The sequence below is a fragment of the Sorex fumeus genome, unplaced genomic scaffold (genome assembly GCF_029834395.1).
Source record: "Sorex fumeus unplaced genomic scaffold, SorFum_2.1 ptg000020l, whole genome shotgun sequence".
NCBI classification, from domain to species: Eukaryota; Metazoa; Chordata; class Mammalia; order Eulipotyphla; family Soricidae; genus Sorex; species Sorex fumeus.
In genome coordinates this window covers 12,792,728-12,818,063 of record NW_026606077.1, presented here as the reverse complement: position 1 = coordinate 12,818,063, position 25,336 = coordinate 12,792,728, and the positions used below count along the sequence as shown (strand labels likewise).

The window sequence follows — 25,336 nt, the reverse complement described above, 5'->3', positions numbered from 1 at the left end:
GCAGCTCACCTATTGCTATCCACTGAGTGAACGCAGAGCACCATGGTAGCCTCCAGCCGGGAAGGCCCCTATGGGGAGGCTGTACTCAGGAGAATCCCATCAGAATCTGAATGTTTCACATCGGCAGTGTTTAGGATTAAACTCCTGGCTCTGTGCTCAGGGATCATTCCTGGCAAGGGTCAGGGGACCTTGTGCGATGCCGGTGGCCTGCAAGACAAACATCTCTCCAGCCCAATGCCTAGATTTCAATAGACACAGTGCTTTCCCGGCATTCTTCTGTTTCTGTTAGTGTGAAGTGTACTTTAAGCACTTTTTACAAAGCAACCATATTGCACCGAGAAAGTATTTGTGCATATCATTGAAAGATAAGATCATTTGAGAGAAAAAAATGTCAGAATCATCTCAGATCCACTGTCCTTGGGGCACTGCTGGTCCATGTTTTGGCAACAACCTTGTAGAGACTTGTTGGGCACAGGTGCACGTGGCATCTGGGGGTCCCTGGAGAGGAGGGCCACACAGCAGGGATCACAGTCCCTGCAGTGGGAGGGTGGCCCCCTGGCAGCCTTAGGGCCTACTGTGTCTCTCTCTGCCTGTGTCCTGATGGTGCCATTCTTGGTTGCTTTACTCTGTCCGTCCAGTGGCTGCTGTAGTTGCTGTTCCCTGCTCTGTGATTGGCAAGAGCAGATTTGGAAGATGGAAGGGAGGGCAGGTGTGTGGCTAGGAGAAGGATAGGCTGTGTGTGAGGAGCGAGGACAGGGTGTGTGAGGAGTGAGAACGGTATATAAGGGGAGAGGACAGGGTGTGTGGGTGTGAGTTGACAAAGTGTGTGGGTGTTGTGTGATGCACACGTTCAGTGGCCGAGAGCCACCTTCTGCCCTTCCCAGCAGAGAGACAGAGACGGGGACCATAACCTGATGGTGAAAATGACCCATTTAATGCAGAACTGCTAACATACTTATAGGATATCTGAGGGGGTCAGAGGCATAGGACTGCATATCCGTGTGACTGATCATTTACAGAGGGAAAACATTCTGGTAGAGGCAATTCTCTGGGGGAGATTAACTCAAGGAGATGCTCTGTCTCCCAGGGACATCTATACTGCTTCTTTCTTTCATATATATATATATGTATATATATATATATATATACACACACACACACACATACATATATATATGTATATAACAAGTCGAACAATTAGTCAAACAGTCAGTCAAACAATTAAGTCAACTTCTTACCAATACTTGCAGTTGTTTGGATAAACTCAGTTAGAGGTAGAGATCCCAAACTTCGTTCTCTGGGCTATTAGTTCTCCAAGAGCAAGTAAGGCGTTTGCCATAAATCCCAGACTAAGTCCTCAGGCCAGTTCAGCTTGTACTTCCCCATGGGGGTCCTGTCTCTTAAGTCATAACAGCTAACACCAAGACCATGCATTTATGCTTTCTAGACTATCCCATTTCGATGCCAGGGTAGCTTTGCCACTCGCCCTGGGTCCATCCCAGTCCCATGGTGGGACCTCCCTTTTTGGGTGTTAGGAACTACAGCAACTGAAGCCTGAGTCAAGTAATTATGATTGATTCTCAGAAGTAGATATATTTCAGAGTAAATCAACTCCCACATATTCGGAGCACAGCCTTAACTGTCTTTCTGTATTTAAACAATGAACACATTGCTCTATAGTAAAATATGAAAAGGCCTTTGGGGAAATAGAAAGCAAGTAATTCATATTCACTACAAATATAAAATCCTGAATTACCAAAATGTTTTGGCTTATAAGTAACCAAGGTTGACTTGGGTAACTGTGACAATGAGGTATAAAACATAAAGGAAAGGTTCAAGATAAACTCAGGAGATTAGGGATGCTCACAAGAGCATTGTAAGTTTCTTTGGGAGGAGGAAAAGGGCAATTCACTGATGTAGCCTAAAACACTTGGGGTTAATGTCTAACATGTGAGGTGCAGGACGGTGTGCGTGAGGAGTGAGGAGAGTGTGTGTGTGTGTGTGTGTGTGTGTGTGTGTGTGTGTGTGTGTGTAGAGGACAGGGTGTGTGAGGAGTGACAGGGTTGATACCCTCTCCACCCCTGTTTGGCTGGTGACGTGTTGGGTCCGAGGCATTGCCCGTGGCCTTTGTGGGACCCTCAACCTCGAACTTCCTTTCCAGGCCCTACATGGAGGAGCCTCGCCACGTCAAGCTGCAGAAGGGCGCAGAGCCTCTGGGTATCTCCATCGTGAGTGGGGAGAAGGGTGGCGTCTATGTGTCCAAAGTGACAGGGGGCAGCATCGCCCACCAGGCCGGCCTGGAGTACGGGGACCAACTGCTGGAGGTAAGGGGGCGCCCCTCCCCCGGCTCCTCCGTTCTCCTCCAGTGCCCCTTCCCAGCCTGTGCGCGAGCCCCCACGCCTGGCCTCCCAAGCGCCCCATTGCCTCCCTCCCCACAGCATCCCCCTGTGGCCCGGAACCTGCTGTGACTTGGCTTCCCTGCCAGTGCCCTCCATGCCCCAGTGCCCCCAACAGCCCAGAACTTGCCTCCCCGTCCCCCATGACCCAGCGCCGCCCCCCCCCCGCCCCCACAAAGCCTGGCGCCTGCAGGATCCCTGAATCCTGGCTGCGTGTGCCCCCAGTTCAATGGCATCAACTTGCGGAGTGCCACGGAGCAGCAGGCACGGCTCATCATCGGGCAGCAGTGTGACACCGTCACCATCCTGGCCCAGTACAACCCGCACATGCACCAGCTGGGCGGCGCCGGCCACTCCCGCTCCAGGTGCCTGCTGGACAAGCCCAGGGTGGGGGGAAGGGCAGGGGTCTCCTCCTGATGAGGGGGGTGGCTGGATGACTGCGTCCCTGTTCATCCTCAGTGACATGCACCAACCGGCTCCATGCCACTGTCCAGCTCCCGCCGGGAAGGCCAGTCTGTGGCCACTGGTTGGGGCGGGGTGAGCTGTGCTTGGCCATGGGGATGGCATGGGAGGGAGGGGGGCAGGCAGGAAGGGACAGGGGATCATGTGGTGTCCTTCCCACCCTGGGGATCATCTTGCAGGCTAGACGGCACCCACCCCCCCTGGTCCTGCCCGGGGCGGAACTTTGAGCCCGGGTCCCTTTGCCCAGCCCAGGCTGGGGTGATGCTGGAGGGCTGAGGCTGTGTCTGTCTGTCCTCAGCTCCCACCTGGACCCTGCTGGCACCCACACCAGTCTCCAGGGCAGCGGTGCCACCATCCCAGACCATCCGTCCCTCATCGACCCCCTGATGGAGCAAGATGAGGGCCCGGGCACCCCCCCAGCCAAGCAGAGCACACCCAGCGCCAGGTCAGTGCATGTTTAGGCTGGCCGAGAGAGAGCTCTGTGTCCTTCTGCCTGGATGGGGTTGCTCTGGGGATCTGGACATAGCCCCTTGTCTTTCCCCTCCCCACTTCTCTCTCTCTCTCTCTCTCTCTCTCTCTCTCTCTCTCTCTCTCTCTCTCTCTCTCGTTGGCTCGTGCTTCATCTGCCCTGCTGGGCAGTGGATGTCACCCACGAGATGGGTGTGGGGCCTGGGGCCGGCTACGGGCACTGCCAGCTCCTGGGAATGGAGGCCAGCACCAAGCATAGGCTGCACAGGGGGCCCCCGGCCTGACCCTCAGCACTGCACAGTCTGCTCAGCACCATGGAGAGTACCCCCAGCTCCCATCCAGGAATTACCAGCCCCCCTCCCCTTCACCCCCCTTCCCCGCACAAACCCACAACCAAGCAGCCTCAGATAAGCAGCCTGGGCTTCGGAGGGGGTGGAGCGGCGTGGAGGACAGCACAGGGCAGACATAGCCAGCGAGATGCCATTCCTGAGTGCTGCTTCCCAGCTGTGCTGGCTCAGTGGGGGCCAGTGGGGGCCTGCCAGTGGGGGCCACTGTTAGGAGCGAGCGGCAGTGCCCCGAGCACTGCAGGGGACGGCCCAGGCCATGCTGGCCTCCCCTCCCCTACATGGTCACCCCAATTTGAGCAACAGGCACCCCCAGCCTGCACCTTGGCTTTGCCCTGCTCCCCCAGCTCTGATGGGGCTCCACGGCTGAGTGAGCTGGAGGGGCCCCTCGTCAGTGTCTAGTGCCCCCTGGGATTTAGAGCTGCTCGGTGGACGTTGGCTGGCCAGTGGTACTGGTTTTGCCCTCTCGTGGGCCTGGGTGGGCCAGCCTGGCAGCATCCTTTGTGTGCTGGGTTCACAGGACCAGATCTGGGGCCTCCCCTGGGCTCTCTGGGCACCGACTTCATGTTGGCCCGGGCAGCTAGTGGGCTGCAGTGGCCTCCACCACCGTCCTCTTGTTTTCTTGCTCATCTCCCACTGCTCACTCAAGGCCTTTCTTTCCTCCTGAAAGGACGCTGGGAGATGCCACCAAGAAGCCTGCCGAGCCCCGGGTCGTGTTCATCAAGAAGGCACAGCAGGAGCTCGGTGTGCGTCTGTGCGGGGGCAACCTGAGTGGCGTGTTTGTGGCCGACGTGGAGGATGACAGCCCTGCTAGTGGCCCCGATGGCCTCATACCGGGGGACCTCATTCTGGAGGTGAGCTGGGCACCGCCCCTCTGGCCTGCTGGGTCTGGATGCTGCCAAGAGGAAGCGGCTAAGCCCTGGTTGGCTGGAGGGCAGGTGTCTGGTGATGGGAATGAGAGAGAGAGAGAGAGAGAGAGAGAGAGAGAGAGAGAGAGAGAGAGAGAGAGAAAGAGAGAGACGGGGGATGGGGGGGAGGAAGAAGAGAGGAGAGGAGAGGAGAGGAAAGGGAAGAGAGCCTGTGGGCCCCAGGTGGTCTTTCCCGGGCTGCAGGAGCCTCTCCTTAAGGGGCTGAGGACCACACCCCTCCCCCGCCATCCCTCTGGCTGCCCAAGTGCCCCCAGCTCCCGCCCTTCAGACCCTACCCCCTGCCCCCGGACAGTACGGAGGCCTGGACGTGCGCAGAAAGACGGTGGAGGACGTCTATGTGGAGATGCTGAAGCCCAGGGACGGGGTGCGCCTGAAGGTGCAGCATCGGCCCGAGGACTTCGCCAAGGCCAAGGGGCTGCCTGGAGACGGCTTCTACGTCAGGTATCGTGGGAGCTGCCCCTCCTGCACATCCTGCCTGCCTGTGCAGTGGGAGTGGGGCACCATCCTGCACCCCCAAACTGCAGGCTCGTGATGTAGAGAAACCCCGAGGGCCTGCGGGCAGTCATGCTTCCTCATTGGGATTGGGGCCCCAGGAGGGGATTCGTCTGTAGCCCTGTAACATTTTTAGGTTTATGTGCTTTTGATTTATGGCATGCTGTGGTCTACGGTGGTGCTAATGTTGGTTTCCTGCATGTCACCCCGGTGCCCTCCCACCTTCAGAGGAGCCCCTTCTCTTCATCAGGTCCCAGAGACCCACTCTGTCCCCCTCCGTCCCCCTCGTCCCCCAGAATTCTGGGGACCAGCTCTCTAGTTCTGTTTCTGTGTCCTGAGCTCCTCCTGTAACTGTGTCTTGGCCCGTGGAAAGGAGACCATTCTGTGGCTTCATTCCGCCCGTGCCCTCCAATCCCCCCCACGTCACGGCAGAGCTCAGGCCTCAGTCCTTTCCTGCAGCCCACGGGAGCCCATGGGTAGATAGACTTCTTGCTCACTGTGGTTTACAATACTAATGGTTGGGTTTGTGCATGAAATATTCCCCGTCTCCCAGTGTCCACTCCCCTTCAGCACTGTCCCACTGTGGCAAGCTCCCTGCTGGAGGCCAGCTCTCAGTCTCCATTGCGTGGGGTGTTTGTCACTCCCTGACCCCACACGCGAGCTCATTCTGTGTCCACCTCTTTCACCTCACTCAGCCAAGACTTGCGGTCCATCCACATAGCAGCAGATTGGTCTGACTCTGTCTTTTCTCATAGCTGAGCAGTGTTCCATCATACACCATAACTACTTGGTCCATTCATCCTTAGTTGAGCATTTAAGGTGACAAAAACCCATGTCTCTGGGTCATGCCCCTGTCCTGGTCCCCTGCGACCTCCCCAGGTTCTCAGACCTAGCAGCGAGTTTGTGCCTTCAGGCCTTGCTGGAAACAGGGGTCAGGAGGACCTTGGAAGGACTTGTGGGAAGGCTGTGTAGTTGTCTCCACAGCCCCTAAGATCCGAGGCCCCCAGAGGGAAATAAAGGCATTGATCAACTGCACACCGTGGGGTCCGGTCTCTAGGGAGCCTCCTTATTGGGTGGGAGTACTCCTTCTCTCAGCATTTCCAGTCCATAGGTACCCTTGGCCTTGGCTCAGAAAAGGAGGCCAAAGAGGCTCAGGGTTGGGCTGTGGCCTTTCACGTGTGTGTGTGTGTGTGTGTGTGTGGGTTGGGGGAGGCCAGGGCCGGGCTGTGCCTTTCACCCTGTGTGAGGAGGGAGGGTGGTGGCTCTGGCCTTGTCTGGGAAGCCCCTCCTTTGAGACTACCTGGCATGGAGCGGGATGCGGCCCTGGCAGCCTCCCGACCTGGCCCATGCCCCATCCCTGGCCCAGGGCCCTGTACGACCGGCTGACGGACGTGGAGCACGAGCTGAGCTTCAAGAAGGATGACATCCTGTACGTGGAGGACACGCTGCCACAGGGTACCTTCGGCTCCTGGACGGCCTGGCAGCTGGATGAGAACGCCCAGAAGATGCAGCGTGGCCAGATCCCCAGCAAATACGTGTACGTGCTCCTGCTGGGTGGGGGGGAGGGGGGGTTTGCTGCGAGGGGGTGCTCTGCTTCATTTCTGCCAGCGTGTCTCAGCCAGCTTGTTCCTACACGCGTGCCCCATGCAGAGGGCAGACCTCAGGGGGGATGTCTTGGGCTCAAGCTCTCCCCCAGGCAGTTGGGCCCAGTGTGCGGAGTCGTTGTCCGTGTATATTGGCTGGTGTGTTGGCCACCAGCATTTTTTTTTGAGGTGTTCAGCCCATCAGGAGCACCTCTGCCCTTTAGCCATGCCCGCTCGCCCCCCATATCTATTTCCCACCGTCCTAGGCCACAGAAGTCCTACTCGCTGCATCTGCGGATTTCCCTCTTTGCACGTGTTTGGGGTTGTGCTGGATGTGACTTTTCCTCACTGGCTTCTTTTTCTTAGTTGATGACCTCCAGGCCCCTCAGTACTGTGGGGGGATCTCCACAGGGTCTTCTTCCCTGTCCCACCCCAGGGTTCCCGCCTGCCCTGAGTCCAAGGGGAGGCCCCCTCAGCTCTTGTTTCCATCACTCAACTCGCTCTGGAGCACGGCATGCTGTGAGGGGTTGTCCCAGGGTCCTCAGTGCTGGGGGCGTAGCCTTGGACACCAAGGTGAGGAAGAGGCAGGAGCGGGTCCCCGCAGCGCTCCCAGCTCTGTCGTTCCCTGACTCAGGATGGACCAAGAATTCTCCAGGAGGCTCAGCATGTCCGAGGTCAGAGACGACAGCAATGCCGCGAAGACACTGTCTGCGGCCGCCCGCAGGTCCTTCTTCCGCCGGAAGCACAAGCACAAGCGCAGCGGGTCCAAGGATGGGAAGGACCTCCTGGCCCTGGACACCTTTTCCAGCGACTCCATTCCACTCTTTGAAGGCAAGTGGTGGCGCTCGCATCCCCACGCGGTACTCAGGACGCCATGTGCTCTGGCCCAAAGAACCTACCTCCCTATGGCGTGGCAAATGCATGGAGCCTCGCCTGGCTTTGTTCATTTTGGGGACCTCACCCAGTGGCGCTCTAGGACTTCTAGCTCAGTGTCCAGGATTCAGGGGCCATAGGGGGTGCCAGGGACTGAACCTGAGTTGCTGGTATGCAAGGCCAGCACCCTCCCTGCTGTATTGCCGCCCCGGCCCTAGCTCCCTCTGCTTCCGATTGTAGTTTTATCACCCTTGCTCTCAGACGTTCCAGAACTGGTGCATCTTTGCGAGAGCTCGCTGAGAGATTCCAATGACTGTCACTCTCTTCCTTGTTGGGGCACCCACCCCAGGGAACTTTTGCTGTTTTTTTCTTTTCTTGTTCTGGTTCTGGGCCACACCCAGTAATGTTCAGGGGTTATTCCTGGCTCTGTACTCAGGAATCACTCCTGATGGGGCTTGAAGGACCATATGTATGGGATAGTGGAGATTGAATCCCCGTTGGCCATATGTAAGGCAAGCGCCCTCCCTACTGCTCTGTCACGTCAGTCCCGTTTTTGCTGTTTCTGGTCTGTTGTTTTGCATTTGGGTGTGGATTCTTGGCTAACTTCCTGTGTTCAGGCTAGAATTCAGGTTCCATGATGCCTTAACTTCCACCACAGTCTGGCAAAGGGCTTTTCTGTGGGGTAGGTGGACAGGACTAGGAATGAGTTTCTGTGTCAGCCTGGAGTAACTGGCCAAGGGGCTCACTGCGGGAGGTCTGAGTGAGGTGTGAGGCCACATGGCCACATGGTTCTGGGAACCCTGAGAAACGAGTCACCGTGCGCCAGAGTAGCAGGTTCCTTTGGAAGATGGGGAGACCCTGGAGCCTGGGGAGTCGCTCGTTCCATGTTCTGGGTCACTGGCCCTTTGGCCATTCTGTCTGTCCTATTCCTCTAGTAGTAGTCCTTCCTCAGGATGGGCCTTGCCTGGTCTGCAGAGTTCTCTCCACATCCGCTTCCTTCTGGGCTGGTTGACTTGCTTCATCGTTTTTACATTTTCAAACTTCTGTGTAACTTTAGATCTCAGTGACTTCCAAGCAGCACATGAGTGTCTTTAACTCACTTTATTTAAGGTGAATTGACGTTCTTTCATCTTACCAGGCAGTTATGTGTGTCCAGAGGGTACACGCACATTAGCAGGAAAGTATAGTGTGGGTTTTCACAGCTTCATAGTTCTTAATAAAAGGTGGTTCCTAATGTATTAACACATCTTCCTTCTTATTTATATCTTCCTATTTATTTCTGTTTTCCTCCCTGTTTCTACATATTTCATATGACAATTGACTTATATAGAGAGGAATGAATAGAAATTAATTTGTATATAAATATATTGATATATTTATTATATAATACTCATGGGGGTTGGGGCATACTTGGCGCCCAGCGTGGAGGTCCAGCAGAGGCCCCCAGCTCTGTGATCAGGGAGCACTCCTGGCAGGGCTCACGGGACCCTGTGTGCTCTCAGGGATCAGACAGGGTCAGCTGCATGCTGGGTCAGCACCTGGACACCTCTGCCATCTGCAGTCTCTGGTCTACATATATTTTAAGAAGCCTAGTGATTTGCAGTGCAGCTGACAGGGTTTCATGAACCCTGTATGCAGTGTCCCGCTCCCTCAGCCCCTCCACCATTGTCTCACGTACCCTCCTAACACCCCTCGCCCCTCGGTAAGCTCAGTTCTGCTTGTGTGCATATTTCCAACTGACCTTTTTCCACTCTTTTTGGGTTCTTTATACTCATTTTCAGAAGCAAAATGTTTTGGTCTAGAGTCTCCATTTGATTCTGTGGGGGCTTGGAGGAGGTGTGTGTGTGTGGGGGGGGGAGGTATAAAACAAAAAAAACCTGACCACTGTAGCCCTTTTTAATACAGGCCTCAGTGGCAAGAATGTCTTCATTGTTGCAAGCAGATCTCTAGAACTTTCTGTCTTGCAGAAATGAAGGTCTCTGCCCACTGATATTCTCCCCCTTCTTCACCCCCAAAGGTCCTCCTGACCCTCACAGACCACCTTTTTGAAAATTTGTGTCTGTGATCTTGGACACTTTCCACACTTCCTATGTCTGGAAGCATACGGCATTTGTCCGCTTGAGGTTTGACTTGCCTTGTTTGAGATGTTGATAACTGTTAAGCAGAAAATGATTCTTCGGGGGGGGGGGCATATTTTATCACCCCCCAAAATAGGCTCAGGGGTTACCTCTGGCTCTGTGCTTAGGGATCACTCATGGTAGGGCTAGGGGACTATACAGGGTGGGTGCTGGATGTCAAATCCAGATGGGCTTCATGCAGGGTAAGTGCCTTACTTGGTGCTGTATCTCTCTACCCCCCAGAATATGATTGAAGGGAAAATGAGTCTGTGTTGGTCCATGGTGAACTGGCTGAATAGGTTCAGCCCGTGAGGAGTGCAGAGCGGAATGGGTGAGCCTGGGTGGCCCAGAGCAACACCGAGTGCAGGATGCTGAGCACCAGCACGCCATTTCTGTGATGCGCACGCATGCGCGCACACACACACGCGCGCACGCACACGCACACACACACACACACACACACACACTCACACATACACACGCGTGCTCTCATCCTTATGAGCATATAAATATTAACACATGCAGCCAGCATGCCTGGAAGATTTGAGGATCTGTGTCAGCCCCTAATGGTCTCCTGGGAAGCCAGTGGAGTTCAAACACTGGGATAACAGCCGCACTGAGGATGTTGGCTTGTCTCTGGTGTCACGTAAGGGGACCTGTTCCTCTCTCCTTCGAGGAAGTCCATTGCCGTGGGCTGCCTCAGTGCCTGTATTCTGAAGTGTCCAGGCATTGACAACAGCTGGCTGGCCCCCAGACTGGGAGACACTCACGAAGCCCCATGAGCTGGGCTTCCCCCAGCCACCTGCTTTTTCTCATCTCGCCCCTGCCCAGCCCCCAGGGCAGGCTGATCTTGGGACCCTGTTTCTTGCAGGGCAGGCTGTGCCCTCTACCTCTGGGTGGGACCCATTGCTATACTGTGCAGAACTGGGGGATTCAGACACAGCTCAACGGCTGCCTCGTGGGGCTGGCAGGCCAGGAGCATCTGTGTCATGTGGAGGCTTGGAGCTGACTTTCCCAGCCCTCACCCACTCCAGACATTCCCCAGTGGCCAAGGTGCACCCAGCAGGGAGGGGGGGCACACTGCTTTCTCGAGGCTCCTTCCTTTGCTCCCCAATTTACCCAGCCACCACCAACAGTCTGCACCCACCTTTGTCTTCCTGGCCTTAATGTTGGAGAGAACTGTGTCTTATTTGCAATCAGCAGGATATGACAAAGCTGGTGGGGTTTAATTACATTAGTAACTGTCTTATTCATAGGGATATAGGTCCTGGAGTATGCACACACACTCTTTATTCTCACTGTCAATATTTTGGTGAACAAGTATATATTAATCTTTCATAGTTTTTTAAAAAAGGGAGGGGATCGGAGTGATGGGACATTTTCTTTGCACAGGGCCATCCTGGGTTTGATCCCCGTCATCCCTTATTGGTCCCTTGAGTACCTCCAGGAGTCATCTCTGAGTGCAGAACCAGGATTAAGCCCTGAGCACTTCCGGTGTGGCCCAAATGCCGAAAAATAAAATATATATGTATATATATATATATGGGAGAGACAGATAGAGTGGGGTTAGGGACATGGAGGTGACCCTTGAGGAGGATCTGGATGCTCACAGGGGAAAATGCTGGGCTAAGCCCCAGCACGACGGGCCCTGGGGTGCTCAGCAGCGGGGACTCAGTGCTGAGACTGGGCAGGGCCCCTGTAAAATAGGGTGAGCTTGTCTGGGGGAAGAGTTCCCACTATGACCCTCCTCCTGCCCCCAGATACAGTGAGTCTGGCCTACCAGCGCGTCCAGAAGGTGGACTGCACCTCCCTGAGACCCGTCCTCATCCTGGGACCGTTACTGGACGTGGTGAAGGAAATGCTGGTGAACGAGGCACCTGGCAAGTTCTGCAGATGCCCCCTTGGTAAGGGTTTTCCAGGCCCGTGGGTCATCTCCTGTCGCGCCTGCATGCTGTACCTCTTGGGCTGGCCCCCGCTTTCATCTGGGTGGTGACCGTGGGTCCTTCTGGCAGCGGGGGGCATGGGGCTGAGGCGCCTGGCTTTTGGCGTGGTCCCCCCACATGCTGGGTCTGTGCTTGCAGAGGTGATGAAGGCCTCCCAGCAGGCCATTGAGCGGGGCGTCAGGGACTGTCTCTTTGTTGACTACAAACGGCGGAGCGGCCACTTCGACGTGACCACAGTGACGTCCATCAAGGAGGTCACAGAGAAGGTAGCTGTTCCTTCGGGTGACCTAGCCCAAATCTTTGGCCTTTCACCCTCTGTCCTGAACATCTCACCCTAGCTGTTAGTGTGGATCAGTGCATTCAGCCTGCAGCTCTGCTCGGTGCTAGTCCACAGCCCCGCTACCCCACCCCTGAGGGGGTCTCAGGAGCCACAGGGCCCAGGAAAGGCCATTCATGGGGGTCCAGGATGCACTTGCAGAAGCAGCTGTGCTGTGTTTTGGGGTCTTCCCTAGAACTGTGGCTGCGTCTGTCAACTTTGGAACATACCAGTGTCCCTGGGCCTGGGGCATGAGAGGAGAATTTGGGAAATTTGTGAGTGATGTGTGTGCGGGTCAGGGGGAAGAGGAAGGCAGAGGCCAGGGCCACCTTCCTCGCCACTGCCCTTCCACTGGCCAGTGCCCTTGGGCTTTGGTTCCCTCTTCTGAAGTCAGGGCTCGGGCAAGCTGCTGTCAGGAGCCCCAGGAAGCTGGAACCTGTCAGCACCCCGTGCCCTGTGCTTGGGGTGCAGCCGGCTGTAGACATTGCGCCCAGGGCTGCCCCTCCAGCTCACTGTGGCCTCGGGCCCCTGCCTGGCTCCACATGAGTTGGAGCCTGCATTTACCTGCCCTGGCGCAGAACAGGGTCCCGAGCAGGGGCAAGCTCACGGGAGCTCCTGAGTGGGCACAGCAGGGGCAGTTGCTCTGTCCCCACGTGGACGGGCCTGGCTCTGATGCCACCATCAGTGCCGGCAGCTGGCAGAGACAGACCTTCCTGGCTGTGGCACTGTGGGAGCCCAGTGGTGGCAGGAGACAGCTGCAGGGCCCCCTGCCTTCTTGCCCCCTCAGAACCGGCACTGCCTCCTGGACATCGCCCCCCACGCCATCGAGCGACTGCACCACATGCACATCTACCCCATCGTCATCTTCATCCACTACAGGAGCGCCAAGCACATCAAGTAGGTGGGGGCGGGGGTCTGTGCCTGTGGCCGTGTTCATGTGTGACGGACAGGTGGTGTGTGTGTTTGACAGACAGACAGGGTCTGTGTGTTTGGTGTGTGTTCATGTCAGGAAATAGGCCAGGGGTATGTACGTGTATAACTGTGAGGAACAGTCAGTGTGTGTGTGTGTGTGTGTGTGTGTGTAACTGTAAGGAACAGTCGGGGTGTGTGACTATAAGGAACAGTCGGTGTGTGTGTGTGTGTGTGTGTGTGTGTGGGTGTGGGTGTGGGTGTGTGTAACTGTAAGGAACAGTTGGTGTGTTTGTGTGCATGCCCTTGCTGGCGGTAGAACAAGTTGTCCTGGGAATATTCAGCATATATTGGAACGGCCTTTTCACAGCAGGCCCACCTTGCCCCAAGGGAGGCAGCTCTGAGTGTCAGGCATGGCCCCTCTGTCTGCCTGTCTGTTCGTCCATCTGTCCATCCTCCGTCTAGCCTTTCTGCCCCAGTGGCTGGTGTTCCCACTGCTCCAAGGCTGGTTCTTTCTTCTTCCTGCCTCTCCCCGACTGGGTGCTCAGGGCAACTCAGCAGCTGGTGACCCAGGTTAGGTCTTGTCCAGTCATGGGAGGGCGTGGCACCGGGAGCCCACGAGCAGCCAAGGCTGTGCTGTTGGGCGTCCCGCGTACTTACGCCCCTCTCCCTCTACCTCCCTGTGTGCCCGTGTCTGCTGCCCTGCGTGCCCCACCCCATGGCGCCCTGACACTCTGGACAGTGGGAAGTGGGGCCACCAGGGAGGCACGCATGCTCACCTGCTTCCCCGAACATCCCCACAGGGAGCAGAGAGACCCCGTCTACCTGAAGGACAAGGTAACTCAGAGGCATTCCAAAGAGCAATTTGAGACGGCTCAGAAGATTGAGCAGGAGTACAGCAGGTATTTCACAGGTACGTGGCGTGGGCTGGGCACAGTGCTGCAGCCCTTTGACAGGGTGGGAGGTAAATCCTGCACAGTCAGGCCTTGTCTGCTGCTGCCATGCAGACATGCTTGTTTGCGGGTGCCCGCTCAGGCCCCCCTCAGGCAAACAGTGCAGCCCTCAGGCCCAGGGGTCCACCTCTTGCAGGGAAGTAGCAAAGGGGCCACTGAGATCTAGGGACAGGGAGACATTTGAGATCTAGAGAGGATGAGAGAGAGAGAGAGAGAGAGAGAGAGAGAGAGAGAGAGAGAGAGAGAGAGAAAGGGAGAGGGAGGGAGGGAGAGGGAGAGAGAGAGAGAAGGAGAGAGAGAATCTTTATATAGAGAGAAAATCTTTAGTTTGTCACATGCAGAGATTTTAATATGTGAACAATGACCAGAGAGTGCAGTAGACCAAGCCAGAGCTTGCAGGCTAGCCCTGTCTATAATCGGCACCCTCTGCTCACTGTCCATTTATGTCCTTACTTTGTGGCAGGCAGTGAGGTTTGGCTCATCTCCCAAGTGCTCGCAGAGCTGGGTCAGGCCAGTGTGGGACCCTGTGTCTATCTCCTGGGGTTGGGACTGCCAGACCGTGCTGTGGAACCTTGCTTGGTGTCCTATAGAATCCTGCTGCCAATCAGTCCATCACAACAAACTCTAAACTGCTTTGTGACTTATTGAGACCACCCGGTTACCCGTCCCGGGGGTCCCTGCTGGCGTGGTCAAACTTGGGTGGCTGCTAGTGGCTGGGGTGAGAAGCCCAACAGAATTGGATAGAACCTTCCTTGGAGCCCATTATGTTTAGCTTCTGCTGGGCCTTTGACTTAAAGGAACAGATCAGGAACTGGAAGGATTAGTCCCACAAGCTTCCCTTTCCTTTTTCTTCCCTCTATCCCTGTTAATGAAAGTGGGCCAGAGGGCCACAGAGCATTTAAGGAGAGGGGGCTGGTGAAGCTGTTCGCACCCAAACTTGCCCCGCTCAGTGGCTTGTTGGGCTGCTCTTTTGCAGGGGTCGTCCAGGGAGGTGCCCTGCCCAGCATGTGCGCTCAGATCTTGGCAATGGTCACTCAAGAGCAAAACAAAGTCCTGTGGATCCCTGCCTGCCCGCTCTAGGGAGCCCGCGGGGAGCAGCCAGGCAGCTCCGTCCACTGCTAGCAGCTCACTTCCACGCCAGCGTCTGGGTGTGTGGGGGCTGGAGCCGTGTCAGCGTTGGCATCTGGACATGCAGGGGACAGCCCTGTGGCACAGACTACAGCGGCACTGCCTGTGTGGACAGACACAGATGCCAGCAGCCCGGCGCCATCAGATGTCTCTTCTCACACGTGTGCTTTAAGACAAAACCCAGCCAAGACAGACACAGAAGGCTTCTGACAGGGCGGCGGCACCAGCCTTCCCTCGCCAGCTCCCCGGAGATGCTGCAGAGAGAACCTTTCAGATCACAAGTTTACAAGCCTTTTCTAAGTATTTGGTGGTTTATGTTTACTTGAACGGCGCCATATTGTCGGTGCCCGGCCCCGTTCCTCCGTCCACTCCCTGTGTTGCTTTTATGTTGGTTTTGTTCCTGTTTTCAGCGCAACGACCTTGGAACCTCATGGGAGGCTGCTTTGCCGTGTGTGGGAGGCTCTTGTTGGTGGGACCAAGATGGGTTTGGCTCCTCCATGGCTCCAGTCCTGTGGGAACACCCCTGGGGCTGGGGGTGAGGGTCGACCCTGCCTACCACGGCTACTTCTTCCCTCCTGCACCACCGCAGGTGGCTTGGACCAGCCCGAACGGTGTGTTCCTTCATCCTCTCCTCTTCCTCCTCCCCTGCGTCCTCTTGTTTTCTCCTCCATGTTTGGTGTCAGCCTCTGTCTGATCCATCAGAGCTTGGGCAGACGAGTACACAGCTAGGTGTGGGCAGGGCTTAAGCTCGGTGGGGGGTGGGGGTGCATGCATTGGGTCCTCTTGAGGTTCTGGCCATTATGGCCACCTTGACTGGTGCAATTTTTGCAGGGTAATGAATTCTGAAGCTCCCTGGAGTGGGGCGGGCACAGCCACGTTTTTTAGTATGTGAAAGCATTCACCTTTCATACTCTTAGGGGAATTACAGAGCTCAGTGCTGACGCCATTGGAAAGAGCTAAAGAATCAGGCTGTCGTGGTCTTGGCTGTGGCCTTTGGCGTTAGAGCTTTCTGGGGTGATTTTTTTTTTTTTTTTTGCACTTCTGACAGCTCGCTGTGTCCAGCTGAAGATTTGATGTGGTCGCCTTCAAACTGTGCGTTCTGTTAGTAACAGGTACTGTACCGGGCTCCCTGGGAGCACCTCTGGGGTAGGACCTCAATTTTAATACTCTTCCTAACATTTCATTTTATTAGCGAGAAATCATTGATTTCATTTTATTCTTTATAATTCTAGACACTAGAGGGTAGTTTAGCCATACTGACTTTTTTTTTTTAAGGAATATATTTTCTTGCACAGTTCAAAAAGAGAGCGCCAGTTCAGGCCCAGTGTAGCCCTTTGTTTTACAGGTACACAGTTCCCCAGCTCAGACACTCACGGGGGCTGCTGGAGCTCCTGTGTGCAGTCCCCAGGGCAGTCTGAGCCGGACACACAGCTGGGCAGGGTGGGACAGCGTGCAGGTACTGTTCCCACCAACTGGGGGGCCTCTGTACTAAAACATCGCTTTGTATCCGACGTTAAACAGACTTTAGTACAATAAAGGTCAATTTCTATAACCTGTGCTCAAGATGCCTGGGCTTCCCTGGGCCGGCTCCCTGCCTTCACTCTCCTTAGTCCTGCATCTCAGGCTGCCTTCCTCCTGGAGGGGGCTGCTGAGGTGGTGCCAGGAGCCCCTTCCCCTGACTCCTCTGTCCCTCCCAGCTGCCTGTCCAGCCGTGGCAGTGGGGCTGCACGGCCGGCAGAGAGCTTCTCCTCTTCCTGTCCTCGGCTTCACGTCTCAGGCCGGCAGGTTTGGGCAGTGAGTGAAAAGCAGAGGCACACCCATGCCCCTCCTGGTTCTCGGAAGGCCTGTCTGCATGGGGGCTGGTGACCCCACACTCTGCATGGTGGGGGATAGCCTGCGGAGTGGGGGAACCCTGGGAAAGAGCGTCGTCCTCTGCCCCATGGGCCGAAGGGGAAGCTGGTGTAGATGGAGGGCCAGTTTCTGGAAAAGCCTCCTGCTGGGACTGTGGCCCGGCACCCCAGGGTGGATGTTAATGTCCTTCTGATGGACAGCGAGCCTCTCCTGTGGCAGCAGGGCTCACAGCCTCACAGGGGTGGGGGTGGGGGGCGCAGTGTAGCTAACTGAGGCCCACCCAGTGCCCCTCCCTCCATTGCTCAGGCCCATCACTGACCTCAGAGCGGGCTCTGACTGCTGCCTGGCAGGTGGGGCTGTGGCTGCATTATACAGCGAACAGGGGCCGTGGATGCACGTGACATAGCGGGTGGTGGCCGTGGCTGCGTGTTCAACAGCGGTTGGCTGTGGCTGCACATTGCACAGCGATGGGGGCCGTGTGGTTGCGTGTTGTACAGCAGATGGGCACCGTGGCTGCATGTTCTCCATGGTCAGGGGCTGTGGCTGTGTGTGACACCGATGGCTTCTATGCAAGAGCTCGCTCTGCAGTCGGCCCTTAGCCGTGCCTGAGAGTGGCATCAGGGGTCCTTCTGTTTCCTTCTTTATATAGTTTCTGATTTTTCCAGATTTCCTGCAGGAACACTGCGTTTTCCGTTTATAATTCCAAGGAAACTTCCATGCCGCCTTTGCTAAATGGAGGGACATCTTTGTCTCCAAGATCACAAGCTTCCTTTTCTCTGGATTGAAACAATTTGTTGGGGGACTTCAAGGGAGGACTCAAAGCTGACATCTTCGGCCAGCCAGGAGCTCCCTCACTTTGTAGCCACATCACAAACCGATTATCTGGATGCAGGGCAGGGCAGCTGAGAGGGGATTGTCCTGGCGAACCGGGCTGCAGCGGAGGCTGCTGTAGCCAGATGAGCGGCTCTTTCTGCAGGATCATGGGAGACAGACAGGTTTGGCCTCCAGCTCTGCCCTTCAGCCTTGCCCAGCCCAGGGAGTGCAGATTTGCCTGTTTCCTCCCGCCCTTCCTATGGCCTCATCTCCCTGGTTCTGTGATGCTGCTGGGAAAACGAGATTCTTCCCTCCTGGCCTCACAGACGGGCCCCGAGCTCTAGGAGCCTGAGCCTCCATGGGAATTTGATGAGGATAGAAGAGACCCCGGCACTGAATGTGCAGGAGCAGAAACCCAAGGGTCCCCGGCAGAAGCCGGGCTGTTCTCACTCGGCTGAGCCCAGGCTTTGCAGCTGAGCAAAGCAGTTTGGCACAGGAAGGAGAGGCTGCCCATCTCGGGAGGACAAGGCAGAGACAATGGGGGCCCCAGACACGAGGAGGAGGAACAGCTGGGCTCAGGCCCAGAGCAAGCCTAAGCTCGCCATGAGTAAGTGTGTAGACTATTGAGGACAGGGCCTCTCTCTCTCTCTCTCTCTCTCTCTCTCTCTCTCTCTCTCTCTCTCTCTCTCTCTCTCTTTCTCTCTCTCTCTCTCTTTCTCTCTCTCTCTCTCTCTCCTTTCACTGGGGCTCTAGCCTGTTATTTTCTTCCCTGCTACTCAGACTTTCCAGAATATAGTCTCTTGTCCTACAGTCCTTTAGCCCTTTATTTAAAAAAAGAAATGAGGGTCTGTCTGGATGGAAAAAACAGGACTGTGGGGAGGGCATTTGCCTTGCACATGGCCGACCCGTGTTCCATGTCCAACATCCCATATGGTCCCACAAGCACTACCAGGAGTGTTTCCTGAGTGTAGAGCCAGGAGGAACCCCTGAGCATCGTCACGTGTCCCCCAAACATTGACTTGGAAGTGTGCTGAGCGTACAGAAGAATGCGTAACGACTGCTGGGTCAGTTCTGAGGTGCAGTGTGTCCATCGTTACTGCTGCCTTAGGGGCCTTCTCTGCCCCACCTTTCCTTGGGTTTCTTTTGGAGTTGGGTGTGGCTTTCAGGTTCCCAGTGGAGGTTTTCCCTACATGGATGTGAAGGTTCACCCTGGCAGTGCCGTGAGGGAGCAGATGGGGCCTCTTTGCACACAGCTGACAGAGCAGCTGACGTCCATTCTCCTTTGTGCAGTGTGGAAGCGGTGACCTGATCAGTGTTTGGGATCCCTCCATCAGAAACCCTCTCATCTCCAGGTGGCTGTGGGAAATGCAATAGCCCCATAATCTGGCAACCTGGGATCGGAACCAGCTGCTCACCTGCATGAGTTTTTTTTTTTAATATAATATTATATATAATAAAATATATTTTATTATATTAAAATAATATATAATATTATATTCAATCCCTGGTTCTTCATGGTTCAGGAATCATAGAGCCCTGAATAAACAGAGACTTAGAGATAATGACTCATTGTAAGTCATGTTTCAGAAAGAAATACACAGAAAAACAATTACCGTCCAGACAGCCGGGTGGCCCAGTGACCTCATAGCTCTTGGCTCTGTTGATCTGGGAATCCTCAGGTACTGACTGTCATTGTCCCGGTGGCTGGGCCCCAGGCACTGGGGAGTTGCTCTCTTCTGAGGATGGGTTCCATCAGGGGCAGCCATGTCTATGCTCCCACCAGGCTCCTCTTGCAGCTCTTTCTGGTCTTGTAAAGTATTCCTCTGGAACCCAAAGGATATAAGGGGTTGGTTTGAGTTCTCAGCAACTCTCATCTCCTCTCGACCCTGCCAGTAACAACAATAAAAGCGTTTCCCTTTTAGCAAAAACCATCATGGTGAGAGAGTATTTGGTGCTTGCTCTATGTGGGCAGAAGGAACCCACACTGGACAACAGTAGTCCCATTTTCCAATGGGCAAAGGGTCTGAATAGATGGATCTGGGCTCTCTCCTCCTGTGGGCTGTCTGCTTCCCGGGACAGAGACGCCTGGAGGACACTGCTCTTCCTGCTGGCCCTGTGAGCTTCTGCCCCATTTTTCAGGGCTCCAGTGTCCCCCGCCCTTCCCACTTCCCTCCTCCCTCCATCCCTGGCTTCTGGAGCTTACCATCCTGGGCTTGTTCTGTTGGTGCTCTGGTGTCCGGTTGAGTTTCTTCTCTCTATCTCCTGCCTGTTGTATTCTAGTAACATAGCAGGGGAAAACATTTTTTTTTTCAGGGAGGGAGGGTATGGGTGCCCATACCTGGTGATGCTCAGGGGTTACTCCCGGCTCTGCACTCAGGAATTACTCCTGTTAGTCCTAGGGGGGGACCATATGGATGCTGGGGATCAAACCCAGGTTGGGTGCATACAAGGCGAGCCCTCCTACCCACTGTACTATTTATCTCTCCAAACCCAAAGGGTGAGACTCTGGCTTTCAGGACCCAGAACTTCCACTGTGCTCACTGGTAGAATTCCTATTCTGGCGGCTCTTTGCACCACCCAGGGCTTCTTAAAGCACAGTTTCATTCATTTCCAGCTTTGGGGGGTGGGGTAGGAGGAAGGGACCGGTCTGCTTCTCAGGCACGCCCTGCAGAGCAGCAGCTATAGTGACTACTTGCGCATCATCTTCTTGGGTCTGGGTTCTGGGGGACTCACAGACCCCAAGCAACTGGCCACAGCAGCCCTGGAGGCCAACCGGCCCCTTTCTCATCACCTCTCTCTGTCCCTGTTGGCACCAGCCGCTTCCTGCCACGTGATTCAGGTAGACAGAGAGAACACCCCCAAAGACACTTCTGTCTGGTTGTCTGCTGCCGGGCCCCCCAGTTTCTATGTTGAATCCATCGTCTAAACTTGGCATGTAACCCACCACCCCAAGTTGCACTCGTCAACGGAGCCATGACACCATGGCTGCAGTCTACTCTGTCGCTTGAGCATTTGGCTGCCAAGTCACTTGTCACCTGTCCATCTGCCTTGCAGCCTCGAGGGTGATTTTGTGGCTACTGCCTCTCAGTTGTTCCCCATATGTCTAGATTGATGTCCTTTAAAAAAAGACATTCCGTTAATCATCTTTTTCTATTTTCCTGTTATAAGTTGTAATCAAGGAGTACAATCAAGTCGGTGTGTCATCCTGCCCAAGGTAAGGCTTATGTACCTTCACAATCCTGAGCTATAATTTCACTCCCCTTGTGGCCTAGGAAGGGCCTCAGGACAGATCTCACGAACAATACCTGTCCTTGCAGCTTGTTTGTCGGGCATCACCCAAGGAGCCGGGCCAGCAGAAACCAGTCTGATGTATGTGTAAATAGATACATGTGTTACAGGGAACTGGGTGTTATGACTGTCTGATCACATCTGAAGTCTATCCAACTGGTTATCAAGACGGAAGCTTAAGGGCACAGCCCCAAGCTATGGTCTGCTGACAGACCAGAAGGGCAGTGTTGAGTGAGATGCTGTCCTGGAATGCCATCTCTTTCTTTTCCAGGGAAGCGGCAGTCTTTTTTGTTTGTTTGTTTTGGGGGTTGTTTTGGTTTGGGGCCACACTGGATGGGGCTCAGGGCTTACTCCTGGCTTTGCTCTCAGGGATCACTCCAGGCAGTACTCAGGAGATCATATGGGTGTTGGGGGTCAAACCTGGGTCATCTGTGTGCATGGCAAGTGCCCCACCCAATGTCCTATCTCCAATCTCTTAGCATTCGTCATTTTTTGTTTAGGGGCCACACCTGGCTGTGCTCAGAGCTTACTCCTGACTCTGCACTCCTTTCTGGCAGTTTTGAGGGATTATATGGGGTGCCAGGGATTGAACCTGGGTTGGCCACATGCCAGGCCAAGTGCCTTGCCTGCCGCTGTACTATCACTGCCTGCTGGAGTACTGTCACTCCAGTCTGAGCTTCAGTTTTTTAAGGTCTTGGGAGCAAAAGGCCCGCCTCGATGATGCACAGTATCCCCTTATGTGGAAAGATTGGGCGTTTTCATTGCGTCAACAAAGTTCCTTCACAACAACATCTAGTTCAGCTATTTGCCAGAACATTCAGGGACTGGAGCCCAGTCAATTAGACATATCAAAAAACCTATCCAATGCATTTGTCAGTAGCTTACTTGACCAGTTCCCAGCCAGTGGGCACCAGAGAAGCTTGTGTTTCCAGACTTGACTATCTTCAATGGAAACGTTCACGTGTAGTTTGTTTAAATTAGAGTTTGCGGATAAGGACATCCTGGATGTGCGGGCATTTGGAGCAAGGTACCTACACCCTAGTGTTTCCTTTAGAGATGAAAACCAAATGGAGGCGCCAGGGAGAGCTCAAAGGGCAGAGCACATGCCTAGTTAATGGGCATTGTCAGAATCCCCAACACAACTTGGGGTCCTGGCACCACAGGGATCCTTGGTGACCCCCAACACTCTGGGGACCCCTGCCCCCCAAAAAACCGTCGACCCAAACAAAAGTCAAGCTGTACTTTGGAATTGGTTTCTCACAGACTGCCCACTGTTGGGAGAAAGTGACCCACTTCTTCGGCCTCCATCTATCTAACTCCATTAAAGATGGACAGAGCTATGAGAATTAAGTTAGGTGACAGTTCTCCGGGCCCCCTCTGGTCTTCTGAGAAATTCTAGAAGGATGTGACTTTCCTCAGGTATGCAGTATCTCAGAACACAGTATTAAAAGAGAACAAAATCAAAAGCTGTTTCAAGCTTTGCCTTAGTGCACATTGGTTTTCATTAACCTTGTCAGCTTGACCTAGTTGACGGAAATGTTAGAGACTCTCTTGGAATGAAAGGTTTCACTCTTTTTTTTTATTATCTATTTTATTTTATTTATTTAAAATTTTTATTAGTGAAACACCTTGAGGTACAGTTGTAGACTTACAAATTTTTGTGCTTGGGTTTCAGTTATACAATGATCCAGTACCCATCCCTCCGCCAGTGCCCATTCTCCACCATTTGTTTATCCTGATTTATGGTAACTTTTTTTTTTCAGTTTTGAGACATGAAATACTGCTGACATAGAATTATTTCTGTGTTATCAGAAAGTATACTCCTTGTTCTTTAAAAGACCAGTTCTTTTTTTCCAAACTGCATTTTTCATGAGAACCTAAATAACCTCTTATTTTCAAGTGCTCCAAGTCTAGACGGAAGCAGGTGAATCTGTAGGAGGCTTGAAGTCCTCATCGTTCCTGGTGAATACAATGTTTGTTTAAAACTAAAAATCTCAGAGTTGAATCTGAAAGGTGTGCGGCCATGTCTGTTTCTCTGAAGATCACAAAGAAGGTTCTTGAGTCAAAGTCCAGGTAAGTGACACTCAAAATGGGAAAGACTGGGGTAGAAACATGAAATTTTCTATGCACACCACTCAGGGGCTAGAACCCGTTTGGCAGGCGTCAGGGACCTTCCGGTTTTCCCAGCAGCCCCAGGCCAGCGGCGACAATCTCCTCGACTGTGGCTGTTCCTGTGAGGCCCAGCTTTCTATCCGACTCCTCACCCAGCAAGTCAGTACAGACAACATGTGCCATGAGCATGGAGACATGCCTGCAAGGAGCAGCAGCGTGTTCTGTGCATGGAGACATAGTGAACGTCGAATCCCTGGAGACTGAATGTGTGCCGTGGGCAAGGAGACGGCGTCCACCAGGGTGGGGAGTCCTGCTGTGTGCCGTGTACAGGGAGCAAGCTCAGAGGGACAGGCCCTCAGTGCTCGCAGCAGGCTGTGCTTGTGCCCGATGCCTACCTGGGCACTGCTGTTGGGCCTCTGGAGGAGGCTGCCAGTACAGAGCAGTCTTCGAGGCAGTGCCATTCTTTCCTGCCCCAGGCTGTTCTGCCCTGTTGATCCCCTGGTGGATCCTCATAACTGACATCATCACAATATTTGCTCCTGTTCTCAGGGAAGAGAGTCGCTAGGCAAAGCAGTGTTATCCCAAAGTGGCTGGGGCAGTACAGAGGACCCCACCCGGCCATTCCTGGAGACAGTGAAAGGTGGCAGAGGCTGAGAAGCAGGCACTGTGCAAGGATCGTACCCCAAAGTTCGCCTGGCCATCCCTCACCATTTGTCCACAGATGGGACACAAAGCACATTCCAGAGCCCAGAAAGGACACAGGTCACACAACAAGCTACAACGCTACAAGTCACACTCCCAGCCACCCAGTGTGGGGGCTCTGCTGGTGGATCCCCGAGTGAGATTCTCAGAACTCTCAGGCAGGGGGACGGGGGGGTGGGGAGTCTTGACTGAGTCTTGGCCATTATGCAAGAATAAAATGGATGGAGGAGAAGCCAGGCCCCCCTGGGATCTGAGTGCCCCTGCTGAGTCTGCCCTCTGTCTGTGGGAAGCACTTCTGGGCCGCCCCTGGAGCATCAAGGGGCTACATGAAACACGGCAGGTGGGGAGATGGAGTGGTGCAGAGGGGTTTCAGGACATCATTGGGTATCAGTCAGAGCAGCCCCTCGACTTAGAAGCCCTCTCTCTGGAAGGGTTTGGTGAACGCATCTTCCTGGGTTTCTGTTTTTTGTTTTGTCTTGTCTTTTTGGTATTCCTTTTGGTAACTCAAATGTAGAGAAAGATGGAAGAGTACTAACGGTGTTCCATTTCGTTCTCCTCCTCCTCTCAGAACACCTTTTTGGCCATTTAATTCCCATTATTGCTTGATGCAGATTCCAACTGAATCCAATGGGAATTCCTGGCCCCACATTTCTCTCCTGACGGTGGGGGCCCAGTACCCCCTCTCTGAATTTTCTCCACGTGACCCACAATTCCGAAGGAGTCCTTTGCCCTCCCTTGCAGTTAAATACAGCAGTGAAACTCTAAAGAGCAGGTAGCCCAGAGGCAAGAAAACACAAGGCTTGGACCCACAGATGAAGCCTGTTGCCCCAGCCCAGGACGGACTGCTGGGCAGAGAAGGCCGGAGATGGGATTCAGGTGTGGGTGAGGACTGGGGAGGGCCAGACAGTGTGAGCCACTGGCAGTTCCTATTGAAAGCCCCGCTCTGGACCCATGAAGTGGGGTGGCTAAAAGGTATCACCTGCTGTGGAATTTGTGGGTGAGAATTCCATGGTCTTGGGACTAGCTTCACGTCCTCTGGAGTTCTAAGAGGTCGAGATGCTTTCCATTCGTTGGGAATTAGTTACTTGCATAATATCACCTCATGGTGGAGCCTGAAAGACTTCTATGTTTGGGCCTTTCAATTCAGAAGATTCTTATTTACACATATATCCATTTACTGGTTGTTGATCAAAGCCTGCATGTTTGTGACAATGGGCATTTGCAAAATAGATTTGCAAAAACATTTGTGAGGACTTAAGGACCTGTTTTTAAAGAAGGCCAGTAGGAGTTTTCATGGTGTCTTATCCCCTTATTCCTAACATCCTTAGCCTAGTGCTAAGTCTGCACACCTAAGGCAGGCAGAAAGGAAGGAGCTTGGGAGACAGGACACCCAGTTCTTTCTCAGGAGTTCTGGGAAGTGTTAGTTGTCCCAGGAAGGAAATAAGAAATAGCAGGGCTGGCATGGCTCGAACCCAGCATGGTCAAACAGCCAAAGCGCAGCCTTCCTGCAGAGCTTTGTGAGGCTTCCGAGTTGCAGTTCGAAAGGCACAGATGCAAGAGTTCCCAGAAGAGAGGAAATACTACAGATTGCAAGTGAATTACAAATATTACAGCTCCGTTGGGTCCCTTTCTACAAATGAGGTTTTCGTCAGTGCAT

At 54.2% G+C, this 25,336-nt stretch overlaps 1 protein-coding gene across 1 annotated transcript in view; it reads left to right on the top strand.

The window, feature by feature from the left end:
- DLG5 (discs large MAGUK scaffold protein 5) overlaps nucleotides 1-14,985 on the top strand; it is a 91,647-nt gene extending 76,662 nt beyond the window's left edge. The window contains exons 21-32 of the mRNA XM_056113447.1: nucleotides 2,162-2,324; nucleotides 2,622-2,761; nucleotides 3,157-3,303; nucleotides 4,341-4,524; nucleotides 4,892-5,040; nucleotides 6,458-6,628; nucleotides 7,309-7,505; nucleotides 11,425-11,568; nucleotides 11,746-11,873; nucleotides 12,711-12,820; nucleotides 13,636-13,745; nucleotides 14,762-14,985. Of these exons, the coding sequence (XP_055969422.1) occupies nucleotides 2,162-2,324; nucleotides 2,622-2,761; nucleotides 3,157-3,303; nucleotides 4,341-4,524; nucleotides 4,892-5,040; nucleotides 6,458-6,628; nucleotides 7,309-7,505; nucleotides 11,425-11,568; nucleotides 11,746-11,873; nucleotides 12,711-12,820; nucleotides 13,636-13,745; nucleotides 14,762-14,865 (1,747 nt within the window). The 3' untranslated portion in view covers nucleotides 14,866-14,985. The remainder of the gene's footprint in view (nucleotides 1-2,161; nucleotides 2,325-2,621; nucleotides 2,762-3,156; nucleotides 3,304-4,340; nucleotides 4,525-4,891; nucleotides 5,041-6,457; nucleotides 6,629-7,308; nucleotides 7,506-11,424; nucleotides 11,569-11,745; nucleotides 11,874-12,710; nucleotides 12,821-13,635; nucleotides 13,746-14,761) is intronic.
- Nucleotides 14,986-25,336: the final 10,351 nt, after the last annotated feature.